The 11,295-nt window shown below is 48.6% G+C and overlaps 1 protein-coding gene and 1 pseudogene across 1 annotated transcript; one reads left to right on the forward strand and one right to left on the reverse strand.

The window, feature by feature from the left end:
- LOC148007284 (partner of Y14 and mago pseudogene) lies at nucleotides 1-1,016 on the reverse strand (annotated as a pseudogene).
- Nucleotides 1,017-2,406: 1,390 nt separating this feature from the next.
- On the forward strand, nucleotides 2,407-8,683 carry Ceacam4 (CEA cell adhesion molecule 4). The gene is made up of 3 exons (NM_173339.2): nucleotides 2,407-2,551; nucleotides 3,322-3,681; nucleotides 8,512-8,683. Exons 1-3 carry the CDS (start codon nucleotides 2,488-2,490, stop codon nucleotides 8,514-8,516), a joined length of 429 nt encoding a protein of 142 aa, NP_775461.1. The 5' UTR covers nucleotides 2,407-2,487; the 3' UTR covers nucleotides 8,517-8,683.
- Nucleotides 8,684-11,295: the final 2,612 nt, after the last annotated feature.

An 11,295-nucleotide genomic window follows, 5' to 3' on the forward strand; every position in this document is an offset into this window, starting at 1 on the left:
TCAACAAGACACCCAGGTCAGCAGCAGAGGTACCTCCGGGTCAGCGCTCGGCTTGTGAACACTGATGGAGGGGAAAGGTTCAAAACCAGGAGCTGAGAGGAAAGGGAGGGATGAAGGAAAGCCTAGGCCCTGGAGGATGGAGTCGGCCTCAGGAGGGGGAAGTGAGCCAGTATGGGGGTGACCCTCCTGACTGCTGCGGCCCACACTCCCTGGACCCCAAGGCACCGCATGGTTTGTTCTGCAGTTCACTCCCCTACCCCTGAAGCCTCTCAGACCCAACTCTAAGTCCTCCAGCTCCTCCTCCAGAAACCTCCGCCGTGCCAGCTTCTCCAGCTGCTCTCTGCTGGGCTGGCTGACCTCCTGGACGCATTGCTGCGGCTCCTCCGCCTGTCGCAGCTTCTTCCTCAGGTTCTTTATCGTCTCAGCTTTCCCTGTAGTGGCAGCAGAGTCGGATGCATCAGAGGCAGCTAGAGGGATGGCCTGGGGGCCATAGAGAGCACTGGGCGTCTGAGCTGAGTCTCCCAGCGACACCTTATCAAGAGTCCTGCTCAAGGCCTCTGCGTCTTTCTCCTGCTGCTGCTTCCTCCTCTCCTTCCGCTTCAGGTTGCGTCTGGCTGTCATGGAGAGGCCTGCTTCACCACTGTCAGGTCTGAGGTGACCGGTATGGTGGCCTCAGGGCTCAGCCCTGGGGGGAAGTTCTGGTTTAGTGTTGAAAAGCTTCACTTACTTGTTTTCACAGACTGGGACCTCCTCCTCTTGCGGCACGTATCCTTCTTGGAACCTGTGCTGCTTGCGCCATGTCCCGTCAGGTCTCTGTGTGGAGACCATGCACTTGTCTGTCCCGGTGGCCTCAAAGGTGCTGGTGGTTTCCATGACTGAGTTGGCAGCAGCCCTGGGAATTCAGTGACGAGGTAACTTCTTTGCCTGCTGGTCCGTGGTGCACCACCAACTCTTTCAGACAAGAATCTCAGCCATAAAAATTATAGAGAGTGAAGACACTCAGAAGTATGCTTCAATAGTCATAATTATGTATTTTTTTTAAATTCCAAGGGATGCTGACTTAACTGCAACTGAATCGTAAATATTAACACGTCAGGAATTACAAATACCGAGAGGCTTCCATTTTTTTCCTTTCCTTTTCTTTTTCTTTTTCCTTTTCTTTCTTTCTTTCTTTCTTTTTTTTTTTTTTTTTTTTTTGGAGCTGGGGACCGAACCCAGGGCCTTGCGCTTGCTAGGCAAACGCTCTACCACTGAGCTATTTTAAAGGTTATAGTTCTAAACTATGTTATTGTTGGTGAATGAATGTACTTTGCTTTAAAATTTAAAAGTCATAATAAGTCAATTTTAGAGAGAGCAAAGTTCTGGATATTCCTGCCCCTGAACAAGATGTACAAATGAGCTACTAGGCACATGGGGAAGGGGGTTCAACGTCATTAGTCATCGTGGAACTGCAGATCAAAATGGCAGCGAATCTCACTTCGCTGCTATAAAAGTCTCTAGCAAAACGCTGAGTGGATCCTCAAAGGACCTACACACCTGGGCTTTTCTGGTGCTCAGTTCCACCACCGCCTTGGGAGCCTGGTTACCATCCTTAGGGTAGCCTAGACATGAGCTGCAGCTCTCGTCATGAACACCAGGGGGAGCCATTGAACCATATAATCAGCAGGGAAAACTCCTAGGGCATGAACGTAGCTTGCAGCCTGGTATCCATCCCAGTTCCGACAGACTTGAAGTTAGCTCCCTCACATAACCATACTCTCCTACTGGCTCGTTCCTGTATCTCTGAGAACTCCATTCTGCAAGGACACCCTATGTAATCCCTTCCGTCTTCCATCATCCATGGGGAAAGATGGGAGATCCCAGGGCGTTCACCAAGGAGAACACAGGCGTCCTGCAAAGACCAGGGAGGACATGGGCAAACCTGAATCACATTCAGCCAGCACGGGACTCCATGAGACAACTTGTATCCTTGGATCAGACACCTAATTGGTGTCACCAGTGACAACGGATCAGGGTCCTACCCCGTCACCACTTACCTAGGCCTCTCCCAACCCTAGAGATAACTCTGCCACTTCCTGCCAGAGTAAACCCCCACCTTCCCCAAGCATTGGGAACACGGCACACAGGGCTCCCCTGGGGTTTTGTGTCACTCTAGGCTATTGGAAGGGCAGGAATTCCTGCTGCTGCTGCTGGCCACAAGGCCAGGGCACAGGACACTTCTCAGCCTTGCTGCTCAAAGTATATTCTAGAACACTGAACGGGAAAGAGAGGAACAGAAGGATGGGAGGACAGCACTGAGAGAACAGCATTGTCAGAGTCGCAGGCTCCACCCCCAGCCCACGTGATTCTGGGAGGTGCCCTCCTCTGGGAGGAGACTCGGTTCTGCTATGAAAAGCAGGGTGGCTACCAGAGCAGCCAGGCTTGGCAGGCAGCCGTGTTGGAGCCAAATCTCTTCCCCAGAGAAGAACCTAGCAGGCAGCAGAGACTATGGAGCTAGCCTCGGCTCGTCTCCTCAGAGGGCAGATTCCCTGGAGGGGACTACTGCTCACAGGTAAGGAGACATTCCTCGTGGTAGAGAGCAGGGGAGCTCCGAGACTGGATGGGGTCTTTTGGGAGAGGAAAGGAACCTGAGGAGGGACATCTGGCTTCTGCTTGAAGCCTGACAGCAACAGGAAGCTCTGGGTGAATGTGAAGGGGCAAGTGGTGAGGAGAAACTCCGTTGTTCCCCGTTGTTAAGTTTATCGCACTGGCCAGGGCATCCTGAAGACTGAAGTCCACAGCTCTGTCAGGGTGACCCCGTGTAAAACCCAACTGGGGCAAGTAAACAGCATCATCGGATGCCACCCTGAGAAGTTTGCAAATAAACCCTAGCCTCCGGGACACTGATTCTCACGCAGGTATATGAGCCTGTGCCAGGCAGCGGGGGTTAAGCCAAAATCAAACTGGTCCTCCTCACAGCCCTGGTTCTCCTGATCAGAGAGACAGACCAGCGAGGACATCTAGAAGGTGGGGCCGGGTGGACAAACACTTCAGGAGAAACGAAGCAGGCAAAGGTCAGAAAATGAAGACTCGGGGTCTTTAGAGGAGGAGGTCAGAGAAGATACCCTACACTCAGCAAAGATTCTGTGTGTGAGCAGGGATCTGAGGGCAGTGAGCAGGACCTGTGTGAACTCCAAGAGACCATTTCCTACAGGGGGAAGGGTCAGCACTGCTGAGGAACGGAGGTGATGCTGGCCGCCACCCAGTAGGACACTCGCTCACAGCAAGGCCGAGAGTTGCGAAGGTCCTGATATTGATAGATCTTTCTCTCCTCCCTCTTAGCCTCACTTTTAACCTACTGGAGCCCTCTCACCACTGCCCAAGTCACCGTAGACGCTGTGCCACCCAACGTTGTTGAGGAGAACAGCGTTCTTTTACTCGCTCACAATATGCCGCAGGAGTTCCAAGTCTTTTACTGGTACAAGGGAACCACTCCGAATCTAGACAGTGAAATTGCACGATATATAAGATCCGATAATGTGCATCAAACAGGACCTGCATACAGCGGCAGAGAGACAATATACAGCAATGGATCCTTGTTCTTCCAAAATGTCACCAAGAAGGACGAGGGAGCCTACACACTAACTGTGATAGATCAACAATTTAATCCTATACAAACGTCTGTGCAATTTCGTGTATACCGTAAGTATTTCTCTGTAACCTCCGGGTCGTGGGTTCACACACAGAACTGCCAATCCTAGATGACTCTACTATGCCCCCCACATTGTGGTTCGAGCACTTAGTACAGGACACGCCGAGTGGAGACGAACAGAAACAAACCGGGATGCCTCGCTTGGACCCACTCTTTCAGAGAAGAGACGGTGAACTCAGTCTGAGGATGTCAGACTCTGCCCAGTATCTTAGGACGCTTATCCTAACGTGGCCTTGAGAAGGACCCTTCAGGACTCAGGCTTGCCTGGCTGAGGGAAGCATGAGATTCTCCCAGAGGCTTTGCTCCAGACTCTGTCCCAGCCTGGACGCAGGGAGCCTGGGAGGCTTTGAGACTGGGCTGAAATTTGACCTCTTGTCAGAGCTGACAGGGACAATGGCCTATCTGCTGGTGACAGTCAGCCTAGTGAGAGCCATGTCTGAGGCAGCTCACCTGGGTATCTCCTTCTGAGACTTAGTGTGCTCACATAGGTGGAGAGGTATGAAAGCCGGCCAGCCAACTGTTCCAATGCTCCTATGAGACGTCACCGAGAGCCCTGAAAAGACGGGAGGGGACAGTGCACAGTGGCAGCTCCTTGCTCTCCAGGGTGTCCAGCCCAGGGATCATTTCCTGTCAGCAAGTAGTCACCGACTCTGGTTCATGGAAGGTCAGGTCGTTGTTCCTGTTTAAGGTTAATTCCCAGGCATGGCAATGATCATTTACCATGTGTCCTGTTAGAGGGAAACTGAGGCAGGGTCGCACAGGCCCTGGGTGGCACGAGCTTATCTGTCCAGGGCCACACCCTGCAGACCTTATGAGGTGTCCTTGCCTCGGAGAGGATCTGTGGGTTCAGAGCTGTCCATTTCAGGCTTGTGCGGCTAGAGTGGAAGTCTGGTCCAGGAAATGAAACTGTCATGAAGTAAGTCAGCTTTACTCAATAGAGCCCCAGGCCTGCCCAGCCCACATCCTCTTACTGGACGCGGAATCACAGGTTCCCAGGTTTGCTGGGGTTGCCCCTAACCAGAGGATGAAGGAGAAGGCTTTGCTTTCTCCCACTGACCCTGACCTTACTTACTGAGCCAGAGTCTCCTGACGGGGTCAGTGGAGATTAAAATCGGGTCAGGTAGGAGGGAGGTCACAGCAAGGCTGAGACCATGACAATTTTATACCAAAAAATCAGATTTTTTTATACCCTTGTCAGAAACAGAATGTAATGGTGGCTACCAGGAAGAGTACAGTGGTAGTTGACAGGATACAATGACAGGTTCGAGCTGGACAGGGTACCCAAGATTAATGTCTAAGACTAATTGTTCTGCCCAGGTCTTTATGCTTTGCTGACTTCTAGAGAATGCAGAAATACAAGGAGAGCTTAGTGACTCCACTACCTGAGGGAGGGCATTGAACTGAAAGGGCCCCAGGAGCCATGGACTCTAACCTGAAAACCTAAGATGTGTGCTTCTTAGGACCAGGCTGAATCCAAGAGCCCCTGCCATCCCCTTTTGTTTTCTAAATTTCAGGGGATGCAAGTCAATCTTTACTGTAGACAATGCAGAGTAGCAAATTAATCTTAAGGCTTCCCAGTGTAACAACAGCAACGACAAATTCCCAGGGCATTCCTACGGGCCACGGTTCAATGGCAGACAGAAAAATAAGGACCAAAAGCCTTTGCTACATTTTATACACACATGCCCTCAGACCCAGCGAATTTCTGAATCTGCATGATATAACATCTCTCTAATGGACCGTGACTGAATGTTTTCAGGGAGGCCTCAAAATTCCTTCTGCAGCAGGTTTTGCCATCCTTGCCCAAATTTAATTTTTTTTTTGAGATATATGAAACAGAAGAGAAAATTCTGTGAGGAGTAGCCACACCACCCTCCTCCCACTCCTTTGTTTTAAAATAATGTTGAAGTTGTCCATTGGCTCTTTCCACAAAAGACTGGCCCTGAGTCTTCTATGGGACGCCTCTGATGTGGGTTACCTCAAACTGTTGGCCAAATTCCAGAAAACGCTTGGCCTTGTACACAATGGCGTGCCCAGTTTTTAATGTTTTACGGGTGTCTAAAATAGCGAAACCTCTGAGTAAAAGGGGGTTAACATCCTTAACTGCTTCTCCAGATGGGGGACAGTAGTAATGAGTAAAGAATAAGTGTCCAGGGGTTGGGGATTTAGCTCAGCGGTAGAGCACTTGCCTAGGAAGCGCAAGGCCCTGGGTTCGGTCCCCAGCTCCGGAAAAAAAGAAAAAAAAAAAAAAAGTATAAGTGTCCAGAATGACACAAACACATTCTAATTTCCCAAATCTGGGGACATAAGGAGCACCCATGTGACAGATAGGACTTGGCAATAATCCGTGGGGAGTCCCAGCATAAGAGGGTAGAGGTGGGTATTAACTCTTACACATGCAGGACACCCGTTAACTATCAGGACAGCCTGCCCTTTGGGTGGTGCAGACTGGTTTTAATGCTGAAGTGTTTAGATAGAAGTGTATGTGGGATTCTTGTATTTTCTTTAGGTTGTTAATTCCTAGGAGAAGAGTTAGTGTTAAAGGGGGGATCTGTCTTTGCATTTCCCTCGAAGGTCCTGGAAGATTAGAAGGTGACCTGATATGGCCAAAATAGACTGGATTTCCTGGCGTCTGCTTTTTCTGTTGAATTAATTGTAATAAAACGAGCAGAAGTGCCGGAGGAAGTGAGCTGCACTGTTTCTAGACACTGCCCAGCCAGCACTGAGCATTGTGAGTCTGAGTTTGAGTCCAGTGGTTGAGGCTTCCATTGTGAGGCGATGTAAGTCATGAGCAATCTCATCCATTGTGCAGAGGCACCCAGGTGAGGAGAAACCCGGGAAACACCACTAGAAACCTTACACAGTTGTGGCGTCTACAAATACTACTTGTGCAGAGGGTAATGCCTGGAGCCTGGTTCTTTCTGGAAATAAAATAGAACATGTTTCGGGGCTAATAGATGTATCCGTTCTATTGGTCCCGCAGCAATCCTGTGGGGGTTCTGGGGGGAGGGATTCCTAACAGTGCAGGGACAGCTAATGGATCTGAGCTGTGCTGAAGGTGAGCGTTTCCAGCTTGCCGTGATGATCTGTGAGGAAGCTCAGTCCGCTCTCTGGGAGAAGGCTCAGGATCCCCCTTAAGGACTTCACAGGAAGGTTGCAGTAGTGGAGTAGGTTTAATTTTTTCAGGAGCTGTAATCAATCCATAAGGAGTTAATCCAATTTATACCTCAGAAAATAAATTTCCTGGCATTCTATTAGTCTCAGCAGGCACGAGGTATTACCCATGTAATGTAATTACAATATTAGCAATATTATTTTATTATGTTGTTAGTAATTTTTATATTATCATATTTATTATGTTGCTAATAATCTTATTTTATTTTATTGGCATTTAATAAATGCAAGAGGAAACAGCCCTTTAGCTCTCCCTGAAGCAGCAGCAACGAGGTTTTGGTACCAAGTTGAGGATTTGCCTTCCTTGAGGCATAACTTTCCAATGATGGCTGAGTTAATAGAGGGGGCAGAACTTTTGCAATCATGGATGCAAAGGAATGGCGTAGAGACCTCCCTTTAACCTAAGATTGTAAGAAGCCTCTCCTGAGGAATAGAACAGCCCGTACATCACTATCTGCCCCCTTCTCATTGAGTGACTGCCAACAGTTGACGCACCGTCTGCCCTTGGAGGGCTACAGTCAGAGATGACCCTTGAGTTTACGGAGGCCCAAGATCGCACCGAGGAGAAGGTAACCATTAGCATCTCCCTAGGGTTCTCAGCGTGCCAGTTGCGTGACAATAATCTTCCCGCCTCTCCATCACCCGCCAGGCGATTGGCGGTCTGCAGAAGATGAGATCCCGCCTCTCCATCACCCGCCAGGCGATTGGCGGTCTGCAGAAGATGAGAAACAAAAGTCTAGATGTGGCTCATCGAGCCCTGGGTCATTTAGGAAAGTTCCTCTGCCCTTTTCCCAGAATGTGGTGCCAAAGCGTTTGTTTTGCAGTGCCAAAGCGTTTGTTTGTCCCCAAGCCTCAGGAGGATGTGTCATCAGTCACTAGCATTACTATGCATGCCTTCTCCTGCTAACACTTCAAAAGCCGTGGGCACATGATCTTCTGGATTTCTAATAGCTTGGTCCTGACAACTTGTTGAATACTCGGTCTTTTACACTTATTTAGTGTCACCCCTGTCAGACAAGCTTTGCTGAGATCCTCCAGTCAGAGGGAACAAAATAGCCAGAAACAGAATCAAGCAGACGCTGTACGATTGGCCCATGCTGAGTACAAGCCTGCTTGGGAGGCTAAAGAGTCTTAAATGAACTGGACTATAGTTTTTAACTCATTTCCCTAGGTTAGCAGGATCCAGCATTCACTCACCGGGAAAAGAAAAAAAAAAATCCTTCCACGTCTTCTTCCATGCCTGGGCTCAGTACAGGGTCTCTGGTCTGGGAGACCAGTATGGTGACTGAAAAGAGTTAATTTTTACAGAGAATGAGAAACCTTTGCAACAATGTTTTCTGATCGAAAGCAGTCAGTCAAGAGATGCTGTGAAGCAGCTTCAGACAGACAGTCCCCGCCTCATCAGGACCTGACTGACAGACAGGGGCTGGGAGCAGAGGGAATTGGAGCTGGAGGTGCAGGGGCAAAATCCCCACAAGGAGGAGGATGAGGACCTTCAACTCCTCGCACACAGAGACTAGATAACGGATCCTCAGGGTTAATCCAGCTTCTGTTCTCAGTGTTAGCTCTGCTCTTCCCAGAAAACTTTCACTTTTAATTTTAACGGTGTCCCTTTTCTCTCTCACTGTTTTTCTTTCTTTCCACAGCCTAAAAGTATCACTTGCATTTAATTCTCCTTTGATTGCTCTTCCTAACTGGGACCAAGTTCTGGGAAAGAAGGCTGATGTTCACTCGTGAACCCCAGAGATTTCATCGGCTGATGGTGTCCCGCTTCACCTCCCTCCGCCAGCAATAAAGTCAGCAAAACTTCTACAAACAAATGTCGGCTCCTTCGGCTCTGCCTGTACCAGTTTCACCAACGATCACTTAGTCTCCTGCCTGATTATACTTGTGTACACACCACCCCCAGGGGTTTCTCTCCTTACTTTTTAAAAGTTTTTCATAGATACCCATATTTCGGGGTCCCTGTTCAGGGCTCCACTTGTAAGTGCACATTGCTTCCTTACCCAGCCAGCGTCACCTGGCGATGCTCAGAAGGGATGTACCCAACAGCCCTGGCAAGACTGAGGCTGAGACAAGTTTATTCCAAGTGATCAGATTTTTTTCTGAGATAGGGTTTCTCTGTGTAGCCCTGGCTGTCCAGGAACTCGCTCTGTAGACCAGGCTGGCCTCGAACTCAGAGATCCACCTGTCTCTGCCTCCCAAGTGCTAGGATTAAAGGCATGTGCCACGACGCCTGGCTGGCAATCAAACTTTTTACACTCTTGCCAGAAACACAATAGAATGGCAGTTGCCTTGATACAGTGATGTTTGCAAGTCACGAAGGGTACACAGATTAACGTCTAAGACCAATTGTTCTGCCAAACTTTGATTTGTTTCTCTGGCTTCTAGGGAATACAGAGACACACGGGTGACCTGTGTGTTTCCCTGTCTGAGGGGAGGCCTCAGTTTCTCAGGAACTGAAAGGTACACATTGATCCCCAGGAATCACAGACTCTAGCCTGGAAACCCATAATGCATATCTCCCAAGGCAGCTAGATCAGGGCAACTCCATGATTCCCTGTGAGGCAGGACACAAACTGTGTATGGTTGACAATATTTGCCTGATGGCCAATCTATATATTCATGAAAGATGAATATATAAATGATGATGCCATCTACATTGTGGACAGTGGACAATTCCAATTAATGGTGCTAAAAATTCACACTTGTGGGGCTGGAGAGATGGCTCAGGTAAACAGCACTGGATGCCCTTCCAGAGGACCCATGTTCCATTCCCGGTGCCCACTTGATAGCTCACAACTGTCTATGACTGCAGTTCCTGGAGCTCCAACTCCTCTCCTAGCCTCCTCAGACACCAAGGCTCACAGGTGATCGCAGGCAAGCATGCAGGCAAAAGGCTCACACACACAAAGGTTTTAATCAGTTTTAAGGAACTGACACATGAAGGCGGGATCTGCTGCAAAGGGATCCGAAGGGACTTGAGGGTCAGACCACACATCGTAAGTCCAGCGGCATCACACATTGACCAAACTCAGGTTGTAAGTCGAGGTGGTCTGTGCCTGCCAGTTAGTGAGGAGGCTGATGCAGGAGGATCGTCTGAGCTAAGAGCTTGAGACCAGCATAGGCAACAAAGCAAGACCCTCGTGACACAAGGGGAAAAATGTACAGACTAGAGAGTGGTCCAGAGAAGACGCGCGCTTAACACGCAGGAGGCTCGGAGAGTGAGACCTGCACCACAGAAGCAACGTCACAGCACCACGGCCCCGGTTCACATCGGCAGATTTTAGTTTTACCTCAGTTTCTCTCTATATACGTGTGTTTATATGGGGAGGGGTGCACGTGACATAGCATTAATGTGGAGGTCAGAGGGCAACTTGTGAGAATCGGTTCTCTTCTTCTACCATGTGGGATCCAGGGATCCACTCGGGTAGGTCGTGAGGCTTGGTGGCAAGTGCGTTCAAGGGCTGAGCCATCTCCATGCTCCTCTACCTCAGTTTTTTTTTATATACACACATATATATATATATACATACATGTCTGTATATACACATGTGTGTATGCATATACACTTATATACATGTGTGGGTGTCACATCCCTCACAGACACACAGAGACACAAACATACTCATATGGACACACACAGATACACACACATACACACACACACACACACAAAGACAAACATATATACAGACACACATACAGATAGGCACACATAAACACACACATGTATACAGATATACACAGATGCAGACACATACACAGACGCACATACAAACACACACATATACACAATAAGACATACATGCACACACATATATACACACACAAATACATACACGCATATACACACATACACATATATAACACATACACACATATACACACGCATACACACACATACACACATACACACACACGCGCGCACACACACACATATACATAAACACACACATACACACACATACAGATACACACACATGCACACGCATACACACATACACATATACACATACACACACATGCACACACACAAATACACACACATACACGCATATACACACATACACATATATAACACATACACACATATACACATGCATACACACACATACACATATACACACATACATACACACACACACACACACACTCATTACACTTACCCTTACTAAAACAATAGCCACTTCATTGCCCAGTTCAAAACCCTTCCTCTTCCCCTCTGTCAGTGGGAATTCAAGTCATTTTAACGGCACTGGGAAGTGGTTTCAGATTATCCTAGAGAGCCCGCCACTTCCCAGCAAACGACTCTCCAGCCTTCAACCACAGCCTTGGGGAAATGACCAGAAATGGGAAATAAACCTAAGCCGAGCACACGATCATCACAGCAGCCCTGATCAGAGGAAAACTGGAAACAACCAGACTGC

This window comes from Rattus norvegicus, chromosome 1, assembly GCF_021556685.1.
Source record: "Rattus norvegicus strain SHRSP/BbbUtx chromosome 1, alternate assembly SHRSP_T2T, whole genome shotgun sequence".
Lineage (NCBI taxonomy): Eukaryota > Metazoa > Chordata > Mammalia > Rodentia > Muridae > Rattus > Rattus norvegicus.

Excerpts from the sequence above, each read along its gene's own strand:
- Ceacam4 (NM_173339.2), top strand. The coding sequence starts at position 2,488 with ATGGAGCTAGCCTCGGCTCGTCTCCTCAGAGGGCAGATTCCCTGGAGG. Across the intron at positions 2,552-3,321 it reads GAGGGGACTACTGCTCACAG|CCTCACTTTTAACCTACTGG; the intron begins GTAAGGAGACAT and ends CCTCCCTCTTAG.